At 39.9% G+C, this 17,464-nt stretch overlaps 2 protein-coding genes across 3 annotated transcripts; one reads left to right on the top strand and one right to left on the bottom strand.

Annotated features, from left to right (window-relative positions):
- Positions 1-327: 327 nt before the first annotated feature.
- Positions 328-5,289, bottom strand: mmachc (metabolism of cobalamin associated C). The gene is made up of 5 exons (XM_004557246.2): positions 5,152-5,289; positions 4,614-4,811; positions 1,691-1,843; positions 1,420-1,596; positions 328-1,113 (listed from the first exon to the last, which is right to left on the bottom strand). Exons 1-5 carry the CDS (start codon positions 5,239-5,241, stop codon positions 931-933), a joined length of 801 nt encoding a protein of 266 aa, XP_004557303.1. The 5' UTR covers positions 5,242-5,289; the 3' UTR covers positions 328-930.
- An 89-nt stretch (positions 5,290-5,378) lies between these two features.
- LOC101476160 (uncharacterized) lies at positions 5,379-17,428 on the top strand. 2 transcript variants are annotated; one of them, XM_004557247.3, is made up of 12 exons: positions 5,379-5,558; positions 7,123-7,200; positions 7,664-7,706; positions 7,871-8,031; positions 8,142-8,223; positions 10,772-10,955; positions 11,105-11,178; positions 11,358-11,434; positions 11,527-11,627; positions 11,735-11,826; positions 11,906-12,046; positions 15,336-17,428. In XM_004557247.3, exons 2-12 carry the CDS (start codon positions 7,135-7,137, stop codon positions 15,506-15,508), a joined length of 1,194 nt encoding a protein of 397 aa, XP_004557304.3. In that variant the 5' UTR covers positions 5,379-5,558; positions 7,123-7,134; the 3' UTR covers positions 15,509-17,428. The 2 variants fall into 2 exon arrangements, with proteins under 2 accessions (XP_004557304.3, XP_076735963.1); XM_076879848.1 differs by having other exon boundaries at positions 5,379-5,577.
- Positions 17,429-17,464: the final 36 nt, after the last annotated feature.

Below are 17,464 nucleotides of genomic sequence, written 5' to 3'. Positions count from 1 at the left end.
CAGCTGACATCACCAGTCTGTCACAGGGCTAAAACAGAAACAGACAACCATTCATGCTCACATTCACACCTAGGGCCAGTTTAGAGTTCCATTACACTAACCCCACGCATCTCTTTGGACTGTGAGAGGAGGCTTTAGTATCCACAGGGAATCCACGCAAGCATGAAAAGAACATAGAGAAAGACATAACACAAGAATTAGCATTGTTAAAGAATCCCTCAGATATTTCTCAGTTTGTTGGGTTAAGTCTCATCTCTGGACAAAAAAAAAGTAATATTCAAGCAACTATAATTTTTTGAGTCATACTGCTCACAGACTAAAGCGATGTTGCCATTTAGTCTCAACTTTTATTGCTTCACTGTTAAATCAAATAAAAACATTATACAGAAAAACAATAGTGTTCTTTTTTTTAAATCAAGGCACTTGCATGCAGATTAAACACGCTGATGACACATGGCTTAACTCAATTTTCAACTTGAGTCATTCAAAATGTGAAGCAAAACCTTCCTGTTGCTACTTGGACACACACATTCTCTATTTTCCCGATAGGACACAACAAAAACTAAAGTGCATTACTATGCAAAAGCACATCAGACTGCAAACTCTGCTTTCCTGAACAGAATACTACTCAGCAAACATCCACTCAATAATATCAGCTATTACCTAATAATACAAGACGTAGAGGAAGCTGATATGTTACTGATATTTCCAGTAGTGTTAAACTTTTAAGAAAAAAACAAAACAAAGAATCAAACACATTTTCAACCCTGAAAAAGCAGCTTTCACCAAAAAGCCAAGCCTACATTAAAATCCCAGGTTTGGTCTCAATAAGAAGCTGTTTGATTAAAAAGGTGTTCAACCAAGACTTCATTTAAGTTCTAGATACAGCAGAGGTTTGAATTCAGAAAGGACAGGCGGTGCTTCCACAATTCACCCATGTCCAATTTCTTGACTCTGTGTGTCCGAGGTGGGTTCAGGTTGATTATTGTCACTTGGCAGATAGCCCCAAGCCCTGAGCAGAGCCACACGCTGGGCAGGAGGGGTGGAGAAGTAGTCCCTCTGTTTCTGAGAGTAGGTCTGGATTGGACTGATAATGTTTCGGTAGCTCCAATCCTGATGAGGCAGAATGGTGGAAAAATTCAGTTATACATTAATCTGACATACTGAAACTTCCCAAAGATTGGAAAAGTAAAATGCAGCTTCAAAAACTAACCAATGATATGAAATTTGCCAAATTTGTCAATTTTTAGCGTCATGAAATAGGAAACAGGACAACAACATGGGTCCTTTTCCACATCACCCCTACAGCGCAGTCAATTCTTCTCAGAGAACAAAACCTCCATCACAGAGCACAAAACAGTTGTTGGTGTCTATCTACAGTTTGTGTGTGATGCAGGTTTTATGACTAAAAGATGTTACCTGCCAGTGAAAGTTAAAAGCCTCCAGCAGCTTTATCCTGCCCTCTCTGGATGGCACACAGTCAGGAGGAACAGGCTGCACCAGCTCAGAGCCCACCGTGACATCTCCAAACACCAACAGAGCTCGGATGGCAAACCAGCCCCCAAACCGCGGATGCACACACACTCCAAACATTTTCTGAAAGCAAAAGGATCAAAGGATCACAGCACACAAGAAAGGTAAAGACTGCCTTTAAAAAATGTGCCAAGGGAGCAAACAAGAATGTGATTACTTTTTCAGCCCAGGGCTGCTCCGTCACATCAGCCTTTTGGTAGTAAAAAGCTGCTCCCGATACATGAGCTGCAGTCTGGGCCAAGAACTTGGGCTTCCTGCTGGGCAGTAGCTCATAGTCGTACCTCACATCCACCTTCTCTCCTGGAAAACACTGCAGGGCAGGATCAAGTAAGAAATATGTTTAAACGTGAGAAAAAGTTCATGAATATGATTATAGTTGCAATCTAAATAGAGTTAGCCAGCATGATGATGCTGTGAGACTGTCAGAGGCTTTCCCATAAAGTTTCATGTGCTATAGGCTTCCAGTAACCTTTACACTGTGTTTAAACTGTATGCACACGCAAACTGTAAGCTCACTCATACAATGTAAGGTTTAAGTTACAAGTGCCCTAAATTAGCAGCACTGGTTATTACAAAATATTTTTTATATTTCCTTAACAGTTGATATACCAGTATGCACAAGCGCCTTAATCAAAATTATATTTTCAATTCTAAAATATAACTAAAAATATACATTTTTGAATAAGATGCTAAATTATCTAAATTATGGTTATTTTGAATGAAATCAAAAATTACATTTTGGTCACTGAATGTTACCATTAATGTTATGATTCATTTCTGACTTTGTTATTTGTCCAATAAATAACAATGCAATTTTTAATTTAAACAAGTTTTTGAGAGGTTTCTAAAGTATTTTGTTTTCTTGTTTTTATGACAGGTGGTCTAATAAATCAGCATTGTTCAGTCGTGCAAAACAAAACAAAAAAAGTCACATCAGTTTTTAGTAAACACGGTGCAGAGACAGATCATAGTATGGAAGCTTGATTCAGCACTGAAAAAAAGTTGTGTTTTTTTCATCCATAAGTCACCAGAAGTATGTGAAAATTTTGGGTTATTTTTCTCAACTTTGAGTTACTCTCTCAGAGGTGTGAGTTCGTAAGGAGACATTTCAAGATACTTGACTCAAAATGTGATAATGACAGAAAATGTGAGTTATAGATGGCAAAAAAGGATCTGCAGGTCAGGAAAAGGGTGGCCTTTTTGCAGTGGCAGAAACAAGCTTCCACCATAACCTATTAAATTTCAGTGAATCTGATAAGAAACAGGGTGACACAAGGCACATCCTTAGTGGATGACATCTCTTTAGATTTATAGGTATTACCCTGATTGCACAGCCTTGTTCAATAATCCAGGGGGCTCATCAAACACGCGACTTCTCATGTCAAGTACAGCCAGTCTAAGCTAAGTGACTTCAATGACTGCCTGGAAACTAACTGAGACTGAACATATAGAAAAATTTAATGAGAAACAACAAAAATGAAGGAGTGACTTAGACGTTTAGTATGTGAGTATTTTATTTTTTCATTTAATCCAACGTGAAGTTAATTAGAAATATTGGAAATAACAAAACTGCATGGAGAGCCCCATTTTCAGAAGCCAGCACTTCTGCAAAGGCTCTTTGATAATTAAAGAAAAGCTAATTATATTAGCCAAGCTAAAAAATGTCAAAAAGAAGGAATACATGTGGTTAAATAAGTGTCTAGAATTTGAATACTGTCTCAAAATAGCAGCGCTATACAAGACTGGCCTTCAGCAGAAACCTGCACTCCAAGGCAGGATTTCATCTAGCCAGGTAACTTTAGGGTTAACCCCAGATTAAAATCAAAATCAATAGGTATAAAATCACCGCCTTCTGACTAATCAGATCTCAGGAAAATAGCATTACAATACTTGGAAGACACCTGAGACTTCTGTGTATGGGGAATAGGAGGGTCTAAAGTTTTTCAATAGCATTTAAAGCCTTTGTATTTTCCCAGTGGAAATACCCATTGAGGTATACTGTAAGTTGAACTCACTTTGTAATACAGGCCTTAGGATGCTGGAAAAAGTCAGTCATAGTGAAAATGAATACAGACAAAAGAATGCAGGCGTTTGAGAAGAATTATAATTAGGTCACTAACAGTGAATGAACTGCAGATTGAAATTAAATGAAGTGAACCACTGAAACTGATTTTTGCAATCACTACCACCATTATTATAGCCAAGTATTTTTAACCATTTTTAGTGTATTCGCTTTAGTTTTAGTTTAATTTTTGATCAGTTTCAGTGCTACTTTTAGGTTTTCCTTTATTCAGAAATAAGTGGCATTTTTCAGAGGGAAGGAGAAAGATTTAAAAACAGTATGATTTTGGAACACAACTACGCAAACATAGACGTCCTGTTTTCAATACACATGTGCATCTGAGCTCTACACTACAAAGAAAGTTCAGCATACCCAGGGTATCTTTCCGTTGTCTGGACCCACTTAACCTAACAGTGGCGATCAGACTGAGCGGTCGCACGAAGCCGCTTATCAACTCAAAAATTAACTCAGGGTTTATCAATCCAGCTACGAGCATGTTCACATGAAAGGAGTGGTACTGCCAGCATCTGACAAATCACAGACATGGATAAGTGTGCTGGCAGCTGCAGACAAATCAGTGGTATGAGTGTAGACGCTACTGAAAAGCTTCAGACCCGCCAACAGCCTGAGGGATCTTCCAGAAGTGCTATTTTCCAGTCAACTGATTGATCAGTAGGTGGTAATTTTGTCCCTGTTGATCTCTAATTTGAAACATAATCGGCTTCAAAGGAGTTAGGCCTATGGTATATGTTACCATTTACCCTGGTAAGAGTTAACCTTAAAATTAACTGGATAAGCCAAGATCCTGCATTGTAGTACAGACCTCAGTGGCTTCTCATGTTGGCTTCTCATTAATAAAAAAAAAATGACTAAAACTAGAAATATTTCCTGTATATTTGTTATTATTATTACTGCTACTATTATTATCATTATTATTATTACTACATTTTCAAAATTTAGTTTTACTTTTTAATTAGTTTAACTAAAATAACCCTGGTCACCACTCCTCCATCCTCACCTGAGAGACAGCAGAGGTGATGCATTGTCTAACACACTGGTCTATGGGGTCATTAAGCCCCTGGTAGCACCTCTGCTCGAGGAAAGGCAGAAAGGCCTCTTCAAACATGGCGGGAGTGCTGAGCACCACCACAGCCAGGGTATCATCTGGATATGACAGGTGCAGGGTGGGAGGTAGCACAGAGTTGTACCAGCCAATCTGCAAACAGAGGGACATGTTAGGGAGTAAGAACCAAATATGTGCAGGTTACTCCATCACAAATCATCTGATTTGGCTGAAAATTTCAATTCAATAAAATAACAGAAAATAAAATAATAAAAGAACAGAAAAGAATGACAATGACACATTCCCTTAAAGGCAAGAACCAGTAATACGTCAGTAAACATGCAGTATTCAACCATCTATCGCTATTTTTACTTGTTGTAGCATGTTTAACAATTAATATTTAAACGTAAACTGGGAAATATAAAAGAAATAGTTCTACGATCAGAATGATTTTTTCATACTTTTCAATATAAAACTATACAATTCATTATACCTTTAACGGGTAAACTTCAAATCCCAGATTTGTTAAACTGTCGTTTAACAGTCGTCTTACACTTTCCACGCTTACATTGGAAGCCGCCATTGTTGCATGTCAACATTGAGCTTTGCATTGTGGGACATGGTGTTCTTTGGCCAATCAACGTCCTCGATGAAAAATCTTAGCTTCGGGGTATATTTGAACAGTTTTTTGTTTGTTTGTTTTTTGCTAACTAGAATACGTTTAGAATGCAGTGTATTTTACTAAGTGAGTGTACATCGAGGATATCTCTGTAATTTTGAGGCTAAAAATAATTACGGACCTTTTGACTACAAAACCCAGAAGGCATGTGCCTTACGTCATACGCAATCACGTTATTGTTATGGGCTCCTGGATTTAAAAGTGGAGTCGGAAGGTTTTCTGTGAGTATCTCGATTAGCGGTAGGAAAATATGCTTATTTTCTTAATAATGTTTCAGAGACAGCATTAGAAACAATAAAGTTAACTCTATTTACTGTTTTAGAGTCGGAATTTTTTTTTTCCTGGCTACACGAATAAAAACCCGAGAGAAAAAAAAATGTCGCAAATCACGGCTAACGTCTAACGTTAGCGGTATTAACTGTAAAACTTGGCCTTTATCAGTTGATGTGTCTCAACATGTTTGTGTGCTGTGCATTTTGTCTATGTTAGGAAATGCTTGCTCTGCCCAGAGCTTCTCTTTCAAGCTTCTGTTCCTAGCAGCCGGACAGCGATATGCTCTCTAGTTCCTAGCGGACCTGCAGATCAGTTTAATAGGCCCATTACTTTATCGACCTACAAACCGTGGCGTGGGCGAAACATAATATAGGGGGAACGACGTTGATTAACCTGTGTGCAACCCCTGTAATTATAATTAGCACTGTAGCAGTAATGAAATACCTGAAATTGAATCCCGGATTCATCATTTTGTCATAAGGACATTTGTGGCATCTCCTGGTCACCTGTGGTCCCAGGTGCATAAAGGTTAATTGAATGTGTCGGACTTGTGATTCATGGACTGAAAAACAAAACAAAAAAAAGATAATTGCACGTTTTTCGTCTTTTTCCAGAAATTAAAGTGACTTATACCTCAGAGAATTGAGGAAATATTCTCATATCTACTGCTTTACTATGAGAGAATATCCATCTTCCTTCTCGTGAATTATTAACAATAATTAGCGTAGGAAAATGTAATAAAAATTTTTTTTATTTGTCTCTCCATCCATCCATCCATTTTCTGCCACTTTTCTGGGTCTGAGTCCCATTGACAGGATTCGAAGAGAAGCCCAAACCCCTCTCTCTGCCCACCTCATCCGGCATGTATAGGGGGACACCAGAGTGTTTGTGTGCTGGGGCCTCCTCCTGGTGAACATGACCTAACACCTCAGTTAGGAGGCATCCTTGTCAGATGCCCAAATCCACTCATCTGGCCTTTTTGATGTTGATGATCATCCCCTTAGAATTTTTTTTATCTATAAAGTAGCCAGAAATGTTAGAAAAATGCACAAACTTCAGCTAAGTCAGGTAATAAGACTTTTTATTTTAACTGCATGTGAACCAGTTGTGTTTACGTTTGTAGTCATTCCCAACAGGCCTGTTTGGAAAACTCCTGCTCTCTTTGTAATCTGAAAATGAGCTAATACGCTGTCATATCGTGACATCCCATGTTACATTTTCCTGTGAAGCAGCTGATCGCTGTAACTAAAAACGTGCAAATGCACAGGGCTGCTGTAATTTAATCCCCCTCAAAGTGTAAGCTCTTAACGCAGCTGATACCTCGCCTACCAGGAATAACACGTGTCTAAGGTTGTGTCATTGTGGTCTAGTGGTTTTTGATGTAGCTTTAACCTATGTCAGGGCAGAAAGCTTCGTGTCAGATGATGCTCCTCGTGGATCAATAATCAGTTAAGCGACAATAATAATAAATATTTGAATTTGACAACTTCCCTTTTTGAATTCTCTTTCTAGTTTGAATGAGACATGAACTGGGACAATCAACTGAGCTCTATTCTGTCTGTAGCAGATGGCAGTGTTGCAAAGATGAGGGTGAGTACATTTAAATACTTCTATTTGTACGTGTTGATTCATACTGAGGCAGGTTTTTTTTCTGCATCACTCTGAACAGTACTTCTGTGAAGCCAAAACAAAGTTCACATCACACAACGTTCATCAATCGCTGACAATAAAAAAAAAAAAAAAAAAAGGCTGGGTGTTGATATTTACATAAATAAAGGTGCATATTAAAGCACAGTAGCATCTGCAAAACTTGTTAAAAACGTCATTTTATTTTATATATTTCACATGCTTGTCTGCACCCTGTTGTTTGATAAGCTCTGGCATTGACCACAGGAGAACCTTCTCTGATCCCTTGTGATCAGTTCCCATAGCGATCTGTAGATGGCAGCAGTGCTCTATTAAAGTGATTTAAATTAAGATAGCGTAGATAGAAGACTTTGGGAAGTACTCTTTGAATGTAAAAAAAACAAACCAAAACTTCTGTCTCTAACAGGAGAGGTTGACGCCAACGGGGAAATTCTTCAAAGGAGGCGAAGGTGAGCGTAGCATTTTAAATTTCTCAATATGACTAGAAGGGGAAATTACCCTTAACTTGTCATTGTTTATGTTAAGTTGACTTCCTTTCTTTCAGAGTTGACTAAATACTGTAGGCGCAACAGTTGTTTGAACCATCTAAGTGATTTCCACTCTTCCTTTTCAGATTTGTTTCCAGTGCGCGAGAGAGGTTGTGATTCAGATTCAGACCCCCCTGCTCTTCCTCCTCGAGCACCACTTCTCCGACAGACTTCCCCAACTTTCAGTCCTGGTGTGCAGTGGGCAGACTTGGCTTCTGTCCAGTCACAGCTCCAGATACAGAGCAAGGTGTGTTTATTTGTTTAACACTGAGAACTAAATAGCAATATATTTATGGTATTTAACAGATTGTTTGATTTGAGCAGTGACTCATTTTCTCTTCCCAAAATCTTTTAAAGGCGATTGATTCCCTCACCCAGAGGCTCCATGATTTGGAAAGGGAGAAGCACTCTCAGCAATGTCACATTCAGGTGCTTCAAGGTAACCGTTACTGTGTCATATTACTTTTCTCATAAACACATCTCACTCCACTTTGTCAACTACAAGAAATTAGAGATGGCACGATACCACTTTTTTATGTCCGATACCGATATCATAAATTTGGATATCGGCCGATACCGATATGGCTAAACTTTGCTAGATCCGCCCCTGCACAGTTACCAGCCGTCAGCTACGTAGAAAAGGATCCTGGTGTAGAAAGTAATATTAAATAAATTCTAACAACAGATTATCAAGCTTAAACGTGCTGCTGTTGTTCAGCAGCTGGTTTCCTCTTTCTGGCGCAAAGTGGGCAATAAACAAACAAGAGAGACGGACTCGCGACAGAAAAGCCGATCAGCTGATCATTAATCAGTTTCACGATTGAAGTAGCAGCAGGAGAGGGAGGGAGAGAGAAGAGGCAGTCGCTCCATATATCGGTTGTTAAGCTTAACGCTGGAATGCTTTACAAACATTCAGAGATGAACTTACACACTTGCTTTACTTCTCTCTGAAATGCCGGTTTGGTAGCGAGGCTCCAAACCAGACCGCCGACAGGTCCCACACGCCATAGCCGCTCTGTCACATGATGCATTCTGCTCCGACGTGCTACGGTTATGAGCCGAGTTACGCCATGTCGCAAGTTTTGTGAGGTGATTTTTGATATTTAATGGATCGGATTACATTTTTTATTTCTCTCCGATATCCGATCCAGTAATTTAGGTCAGTATTGGACCGATACGTAATATCGGATCGGTCCATCTCTACAAGAAATGAACTGTTACCAGATTCAGAAGTGTTGAGAGTCATCATCCAAACTGAGGTGTCAGGTCACAAACAATGCGCCCAAAGCATGTAGCATTTTAATGTAAATTAGTTGTTACCACATAGTTTTTGTGTTGCTCTTCTCCATTTTAGACATTACATGTGATGAGCTTCAGATTACTGTACAAACAATCCTTGAATTTTACCGTTTTTACCTATCCTAAGGCATTTATGTTCATATATCCACTGGATATATCCAGTTTAACAAACTGTGGTTGGCTCATTAATTAGTTATGTATCCACGAGGTGAAGGTAGAATCCACCTCACCTTCTCAAGCTTGTTTCTCAAAATCTGAGGTTGAAGAGTTTTAAACACTCTAGAAAAATAAGAAAAGATAAACCGCATGTTGCCACCAGGCTTGTCCAAAAGAAATAAGTCTAGTGTTACCCTGTTATCCAAACTATAAAGGCTCCAGTGCATGCTCGACTTATGGTGTCAGAAAGGGAAAGAGTAGCCTCTGCATTGTCTTCATGATATGGGAAGTGGGGGTAAATGGTCTGTAGTTGTTGATCACGGTCAGCTGCCTTGAGCACTGGCACACGGTTGGAACTCTTCTGAACTAAGGTTGAAGATAGTGTGCAGAGGCGCTGCCATCTGAGATACAGTCTTTAAATAGCCTGGGACTTACCACAGCTGCTTTCCTAGAGTGCAGCCTCCTCCGCTCTGCTTTCACCTCATTCACTGTAAAGAACAGCTGAGGAGAAGCTGGTGTAGAAGATGCTGCAGCTGTAGTGTGCTTAGTGAGGATGGTGCTGGAGATGCTGGACCGGCAGAAGTGGCAGAGTGCCAAGTTCAAACCAGTTATAAAACAGGTTAAACTCGTATGCTATGTCCTAGGGGCTGGCTACTCTTCCTCTTGAAGCCAGTCATGGTGTTCATTCTCCCACACATATCTTTGATGTTGCTGCATGGTAGTTTCCCCTCCAGCTTCCTGTTATTGTCTCCCTTTACCTGTTAAAACGTCCTCTCAGGTTGTGCTTCCTTTTTGTGGTTTAGTAGGCACTTGATACTGCTAGCAGATGATTTGCAGCAAACAGTTCTTACTGGCACAGCAACATCCCTGCAGGTTTATGTAGTCAGTTCTCTTTTACATTCTCTATATGTACATATTGGAAAAAACAACAACACTCAGACGGTGTAGCTGAAGTCTAAGATTGTGACTCACACAGATTACTTTGTAGACATAATGACATTATTTGACATTTTGACCACATTTAATATGATGATCAGCTTCTGTAACATTATATAACTGACAGAAATTAGGAAAAGCATAATATGCTTTTCCTAAAAAACTTGGAGGTGCTTAAAGTTTTAGTTTACATTAAATACAGTTTGACCCACTTCCACTCTACTCTAACTTAGCTGTCTCAGGAGAGATGCAGAAAAAGTTAGACAATAGCTAAACACTTGCAGCTACAGGAAGCAAGTGGATTTACAGGAAAATATGGTCTCAATTTTGTGAGCCATCAGCACTTACAGCACCGCTTGAAAGAGATGAGTCCTAGCAAACTTTATTTGTTATTGGCCCGCCTCTATTTTCTCTACTCACTATCCACCCTTTCTCTCTACAGCCTGGGAAAACTGCTAAGTGTATTCAGCCTTAATGGATTCATTCATAATTAAAGATATTGATGAATTATTCTGGTTTGTGTGCAAGGGTAATGGAAGGAGCTGTAAAGTAGAAAAAAAATCAGCTGGTCCTAGATATCTATCTATCTTTTCCAGACGAGGTTCACAGGCTGCATGAGGAGTTGAGAGAGAGGGATAGACAAAGGGAGGAATGGAGGAGAGGACAAAGCCCAGGAGCAGAGAGAAGGATGGAGCAGTGGAGAAGGGAAGTTGGACGTGAACTGAACAGTCTAAGGGGACACATCACCCGAGCCACGTCGCTAGGCAACCTGGAGGAGAGGTGCATTAGGGGTGAAGCTGGGGGAGGTGACTGGAGACTGAAATGATGATAGGTCCAACCCTAAATTGACATTAAAATGTTTACATCTCTTAATAAGAGATGGCTATTACAGAGTTGTGTGAGTGTCATTTACTTTCTCTTTTTCCCAGTTTTAGCTCAAAGCTCCGCCGAGAGGAGCTGGAACAGCTGCGCAGAGAATTGGACCAACTAAAAACACGGCTAAGTGAGTCTCTCTCTCACACACACTCACACACACACACACACACACACACACACACACACACACAGATTCCTTGCATTCATTCAGCGAGACTGCACATGTCCTTTTCCACTGTTGGTCTACAAAGGAAAAGCAAGAACCATCTTGCTTGGAACATCTGCTCTTTCTTTTACCCTTGACAGGGAGGCAGGAGGAGGACATGTTTCTCCAGCAGGCACAGGCCAGGGAGACCAGGAGACTGTACGAACACAGCTGCAAGGTACACATTGTAACTCACAGCCAGTGTTTTCTTGTGGGTTTGTGGTTTTGATTCTTTCAGATGCTTAATCTTTCTCTGTGTGATTTATTCAGACTCTGGAGGAGCTGACAGACGGCTACAGAATTCACAACACTGATCTGACAAAGACAGTCTTACAGTATTCTCACACACAGCAAGAGGTTCGCCAGATCAGGTATATGTGTAACCATGTATAGTCTGTGTGTATCTAGTTTTTTTTTTTTTTTTTTTTTTTTTTTCTTGTCTTGTACTACATATGTTACTATAAATCACTTACACCAGATCAACTGTGTCAGAACTGAAGGATGAGGTCAGAAGTCTCGTTTTCCGAGGATGTGAACCAACATCACTTCTGCCTTCAGCCCACACATCAAGTAAGTGCCATCCTTTCTGTTGAACACAGATGCACAGCATAATAAACCATGTTTGGGGTTTTTTTGCTGTTTGATCTAGGGGCATCACCACTCCCACTCTCTCACAGCCATAAGAGAGTGGTTAAAGTTGAAGAGGCGGACTCTGACTCAGAAGACCTTAGCCTGACCCCGAGCCTGGCGGACATCAGCTCAGATGATCTCTCGTGGCTGGAAGACCCTGGTAAGGGCCTAGTGCACCTAAAGTCACAGCAATACCACATGTGTGCATGATAGTATTCTTGCAAATCAACCTTTGGTGCAAATACAGCACAAAGACATGTTCTGACAGTTAAACCACCTGTCACATCAACATAAAACGTTGGAAAAGCAGAAAAGGAAAGCAGATGTGCACGACCTGATGGCGGTTTTAACAAGATGAGAGTAGTCATTCCCTCTCCCGCCACTCTCCCACACATCTGGCTCAACCGTCAGTCTTATTCAACCCAGTAGGTGTGACTCAGTGCAGAGAGTACACTACAGTCTTTGCCAATTTAGCTTACAGTGAAATAAGCCCTGTTCAGACATGACTCCGTTCCATTGATCTGACAGTATACCTAAATCATGTGATCTGTTGAAGTCAGAGCTGCAGTCTTACTGGTTTGGACCTTGTTTTGGTATAATTGTCAATACAAGTCTGAACTGCACACAGTCATATCAACAGATAATCACTGACAATGCACATCTTTGTGAGTTGCCCACCACACTGGCCTAAACACCAGTTTTTTTTTTTAATGTAGCATGCATAATGCAGTTTTTGTCAGCAATTCTGTTTCTAATTCACAAATACATTTATATATGGTGTATTTTCCCCAAAGACAGCCCCCCCCCCCCCAACACACACACACGCAGACACACACAAAACTTCACAAATATGGTTGAACTATATATTTGCTTAATTTTTTGTATATATGGCAAATATTGCTTTGTTGCTGTGGTGTGTATGTCTGCTCTGAAGCGATAAGGGATATAACATAAATATAGCCTATACCTGAAAGACTTCGTAAATACACTTTAATAGGCAGCAATAAATAACCCCAATTCCAAAAAAATTGGGACACTGTGTGAAAATGTGGGGGAAAAACTGAATGCAATGATTTGCAAATCTCATAAACCCATGTGTTATTCACAGTAAAACTTGGAAAACATCAAATGGTTAAACTGAGAAAATGTAGCATTTTAAGAGGGAAAAAAAAGGGTCATTTTGAATTTGATGGCATCATTTCTCCTCTGCTTTTACCAACAGTCCATAAACATCTGGGAACTGAGGAGAGGAATGTTGCCTCGTTCTTGTCTGATAATAGTCCGGGCTCTTCTTTGTTGTATTTTTCATTTCATGATGCTCCAAACCTGTATATACCTTTGAGTATTGATGTTGCATAGTGCCAGTGGCATAGGCGGTAATGCACCAGTCAGAGATGCAACATGAGCGCTGATAACAAGCGAGATGGTCCTGGCATCCGTCCTTTCCCAAAAGAATTTCAAATTTGGATTTATGTGGCAATAGAATAATTTTCCATTTTGCCTCCGTCCATTTTCCATGAGCTTTGGCCCAGAGAATAAGGTAGTGTTCCTAGATCATGTTCACATGATATGGTTTCTTCTCTTTGACCTGCTTTTATGGATGGCATGGGGAAGTTCATGACAGAATCATGGCCCATTTTAATTCAGTGCCAGCTGAGAGCCCATAGATCATGGACTTTCAATATTGATTTTCTGCCTTTTTCCATGCGCACAAAGATTTCTCCAGATTCTGTGAATCTGTTGATAATATTGTGTACTGTAGATGAGGCAGTCCTTGATATTTTACATTGAGGAATATTAAATTGTTTCATAATTTGTAGACAGTTTTTTTTGTCGATCTTTACTCCTGAGAAACTGACAATCTAAGATGCTCTTTTATATGATAATGGTAAATGGCCTGTATTTGTATAGCACTTTTCTAGTCCCTAAGGACCCCAAAGCGCTTTACACAACCAGTCATCCACCCATTCACACACACATTCACACACTGGTGATGGCAAGCTACATTGTAGCCACAGCCACCCTGGGTCGCACTGACAGAGGTGAGGCTGCCGGACACTGGCACCACCAGGCCCTCTGACCACCACCAGTAGGCAACAGGTGAAGTGTCTTGCCCAAGGACACAACGACCGAGGGCTCGAACCGGCAACCTTCCGATTACAAGGCGAACTCCCAACTCTTGAGCCACGATTGCCCCTAATATTACTGACCTGTTGCCAGTTAACCTAACTAGTTATAAAATTTACTTCTAATTTCTTTTTTAGTCCATACACGCCCCCCACCCCCTTTCTTGCCCGTGTCCCAACATTTTTCACATGTATTTCTACCATCAAATTCAAAATTAGCTAATATTTTTAACGGAAAATATCAAAGTTTTAAACATGTGATATGTTTTTTATGTTCTATTGTAAATAAAATATGTGTTTATGAGATTTGTAAATCATTGATCTGTTTTTCTTTACATATAGTACAGTGTGCCAACTTTTTTTGGAATTGAAGTTGGACCATGCCTGAAAAGGACTTTAAAGCAATAGATTGACATGTCAGGAAATAAAATATGCTTTTAGGTTTCTTTCCAAGAGTTAAAAGAAAACCTTAATACCACTACAGTGTCTGTCCTGGAGAATATCCTTGCTCTTCTACTCTCAGAGGATTTGCTAGAGATGAGTTCTGCCAAGATCTTGAAGATGATATTTCATTGTTATTTTACAATCTAGTTTGATGTATTGTAAAACTACAGGTAGTTGATATTGGTAGATGATTTTGTAGGGATTAACTGTAAGCATGTTAATGTTAAAGGAAAAATGTATTATTGGGATACAACAACGCTTGTGGTCACCTCATTAACAGTCTTTATGCTAAGCTAACCATATCCTTTTGTAACTTCATCTTACATGAACCATGACCAGTGAAGAGTTGCACACAAAAAACAGTAGTTTTAAAAAATTACATGACCAAACAAAAAACTTGAAATTAGATATAAAATATACAGGATTGTATAATTTGCTGGTGATAGTGAGTGTAGCATGTCACTGTCAGGAGGCTGGTGTCCTTCTGTGTTCTTCCGTCTGGAGAAAAAACACTAAAGCTCTCATTTCCTCTCCAACGGTCTCTGCAAAGCCGGTCATTTCTCTGGGAAATTTAGTACTCTGTGTGCCTGTGTGAGCTCATGCACTGCTTGCCCTCAGACTTACTGTAACAGAGGGTTGACGTTCCCGGAAGAGATTACCATCACTGCTCTAAATGTTTCCCAGAGTGATTTGGGACCACGAAGCCAGGATAATTTGACAATTGTATCTGCACACACTTGCACACGCACTCGTGCCAGTGCATAGTTGTTAAGGGAAAACATTTGAATCTTTTCCAACCCAATCCCAGATGGTACCACAGCAATGCGGTACTCGCGTACACAAAATTAACCGCTCTTCTTTGCTCCTTATGTCTGCCAGCTCTTCATCAGAAGCCCAGAGCACGTCTGAGTATTCAGTCCAGGCGGAGTGACTTTGCTGGTCCTGGATCAGATGTGGATGGTGATGACAACGATGATAATGATGGTGATGATGATCTTGAAGATGATGTGAATGCAGATTTGGGATCTGACCTAAGTCTTGATGAGCTTTGACCTTTATGTGTTGTGAGTTTTTTGGAAAAGGTAAAGGCTGAGGAAGCATTCAGCAAGAAAAAGACAGCACACAGCGTTGTTGCTTCGTCATTGCCGAGCGTGATGAGAAATTAAATGTTGTGCATAAAATGTGAGATAAAACTTGATAAATTCAAGAATGAGTATTGACTGTACATAAAGGAAAGCGAGTAATTAGATCATTTTACCTATTGCTGTTACAGAGCTGCTTGGATATGAGTTGGGGTTTTTTCTGGGGGGAGCTTTATTTGAATGCAGTTTAACAGTTTTTGTGAGAGTGCCAGAAGTGTTGGACTAAGGACAGATCACTAAGTGTGACGCTATTTTAAATTTCTTTTTTCTTTTTTTAAACTGGTCTCGTTTGAATCGCCCACTCTCCTTCTCGTTTGTTTGTTTAAAGTACTCATCATCGAAGCATTTTTTTTTCTCCACTCAGTCTATTTAGTGTTATCAGGTACAGTTTAGGATTGTAAAATCTTCTGTTCCCATATGCGCAGACTGATAGGATGCTGGGAACCACTTGAGGTGACAGTCAGTTGTTTAAATAGTTCTTTGTATGACCTTTGATATAAAACCTTTTTTCTCCCATTATTGTGGAGCTTTGTGTCAGTATAGAAGCACTTTTGTAAGGTGCATTATTTTTGCAGTGTGAGGCACTAAAAGAATACGTTTTAATTGTTGCCACACCCTCTGCCCGCATGTTGCGCGCTACTGGCAGAAAATTATGGGTCCTACTGGAGTTAAGGATAGAACTGCTGCAATTGGTCTGCTAAACCACAAAGTTTGGCTTTAGGCATGACAAAATTAAAAATAGTTATGTTTAGGTTTGTTATGATTACAGATTGTTGGGGTTAGGTGAAACTTTGATGTGGTTAAGGTTTGGGCTGGACTCGCATCTTTGCCCTTAGCGACAGTGGGATGCATAATGAGACATAACTAATCACTTGGATTTGAAGAGCACACCACTGGTTTGCAAGCTTAGAGCACCGTGATATACTCAGATTGAGTTAAGTTGGTATTTTATAACTGGGACTTGGATCATTTTATAGACAGCTCTTGCGTTTAAAGTTCTGGTGAATGTCATGACTCTGTATTAAAAGTAACTGTAAGTCTTCTCTGTGAAACTGTAATGGATTTTTAATGGATTTTTCGTCTTGCATAATGCACTCTTCAGTCCAGAAGGAATCTGATGAGGGATGGGATTTTGGTTCCTGGTAATGTAACTGAAGTGAGGTAGGAGTGAAGTGAGATAAAATAAATAGGAATCAAAAGCCATTACCATTATCAAGGCGCCGGTGCCCGTCAGTCTCCACTTCGATCTCCATATACCCACAACTCAGCAAGGCAGTTGAAGGTCCCTTTATTGCTACAGTGTCTGACATGAATCACACTGCGCCAGGCTATGTGTCAAGCTGTTAAATATTTCAGCTTCCAGACACCCCCCATCAAGGATCCCAGACCACAGTGCAGAGCTGCAGGCAGCTGACAGCCAGGTTAGGTGTTCAGTGGGGTGCATGCATTCAGGCTTCAACAGTATTGACCACATACACATTGTCCACCTCACTAACAAGACAGATTGTCTTAGTAGTCTGTAGTGAGCAATACAATACCTTCTAAAAAACCAGAGCATAGTGTATTTTTCACAATCCACTGTAACACTATCTTTGTATAGCTGTTAATTTTGTTGTGTAAGCCATTTAATGAAGAAAAGACTCATCTATTTGTTATTGTGTCCACATAATGGCTGATGAATCCGACCCTTTTACTGCCATTTTATGGTGTTTGCCAAGTATTGTGTGGTTAGGCTGCAGTAAAGCAGAGGACTGATTCGTTTATTCAAGGTGTGTAAAAGAAATGTTTTACGTTTTGTCTCCAAAAATAAAAGTCTGTTTTAAAAGAAGAGACTCGTTTTCTATTGTGATTTCTTTGGTGCTGAAG

Source organism: Maylandia zebra, linkage group LG23 (genome assembly GCF_041146795.1).
Source record: "Maylandia zebra isolate NMK-2024a linkage group LG23, Mzebra_GT3a, whole genome shotgun sequence".
Lineage (NCBI taxonomy): Eukaryota > Metazoa > Chordata > Actinopteri > Cichliformes > Cichlidae > Maylandia > Maylandia zebra.
The sequence above is the reverse complement of the archived record's forward strand: the minus strand, read 5'-3'. Positions and strand labels throughout refer to the sequence as shown.

Excerpts from the sequence above, each read along its gene's own strand:
- mmachc (XM_004557246.2), bottom strand. The coding sequence starts at position 5,241 with ATGGCGGCTTCCAATGTAAGCGTGGAAAGTGTAAGACGACTGTTAAAC. Across the intron at positions 1,844-4,613 it reads TCACCTCTGCTGTCTCTCAG|TGTTTTCCAGGAGAGAAGGT; the intron begins GTGAGGATGGAG and ends CCTGCCCTGCAG. Across the intron at positions 1,597-1,690 it reads AGCAGCCCTGGGCTGAAAAA|AAAATGTTTGGAGTGTGTGT; the intron begins GTAATCACATTC and ends TTTTGCTTTCAG.
- LOC101476160 (XM_004557247.3), top strand. The coding sequence starts at position 7,135 with ATGAACTGGGACAATCAACTGAGCTCTATTCTGTCTGTAGCAGATGGC. Across the intron at positions 11,435-11,526 it reads TGTACGAACACAGCTGCAAG|ACTCTGGAGGAGCTGACAGA; the intron begins GTACACATTGTA and ends TGATTTATTCAG. Across the intron at positions 12,047-15,335 it reads CTCGTGGCTGGAAGACCCTG|CTCTTCATCAGAAGCCCAGA; the intron begins GTAAGGGCCTAG and ends TATGTCTGCCAG.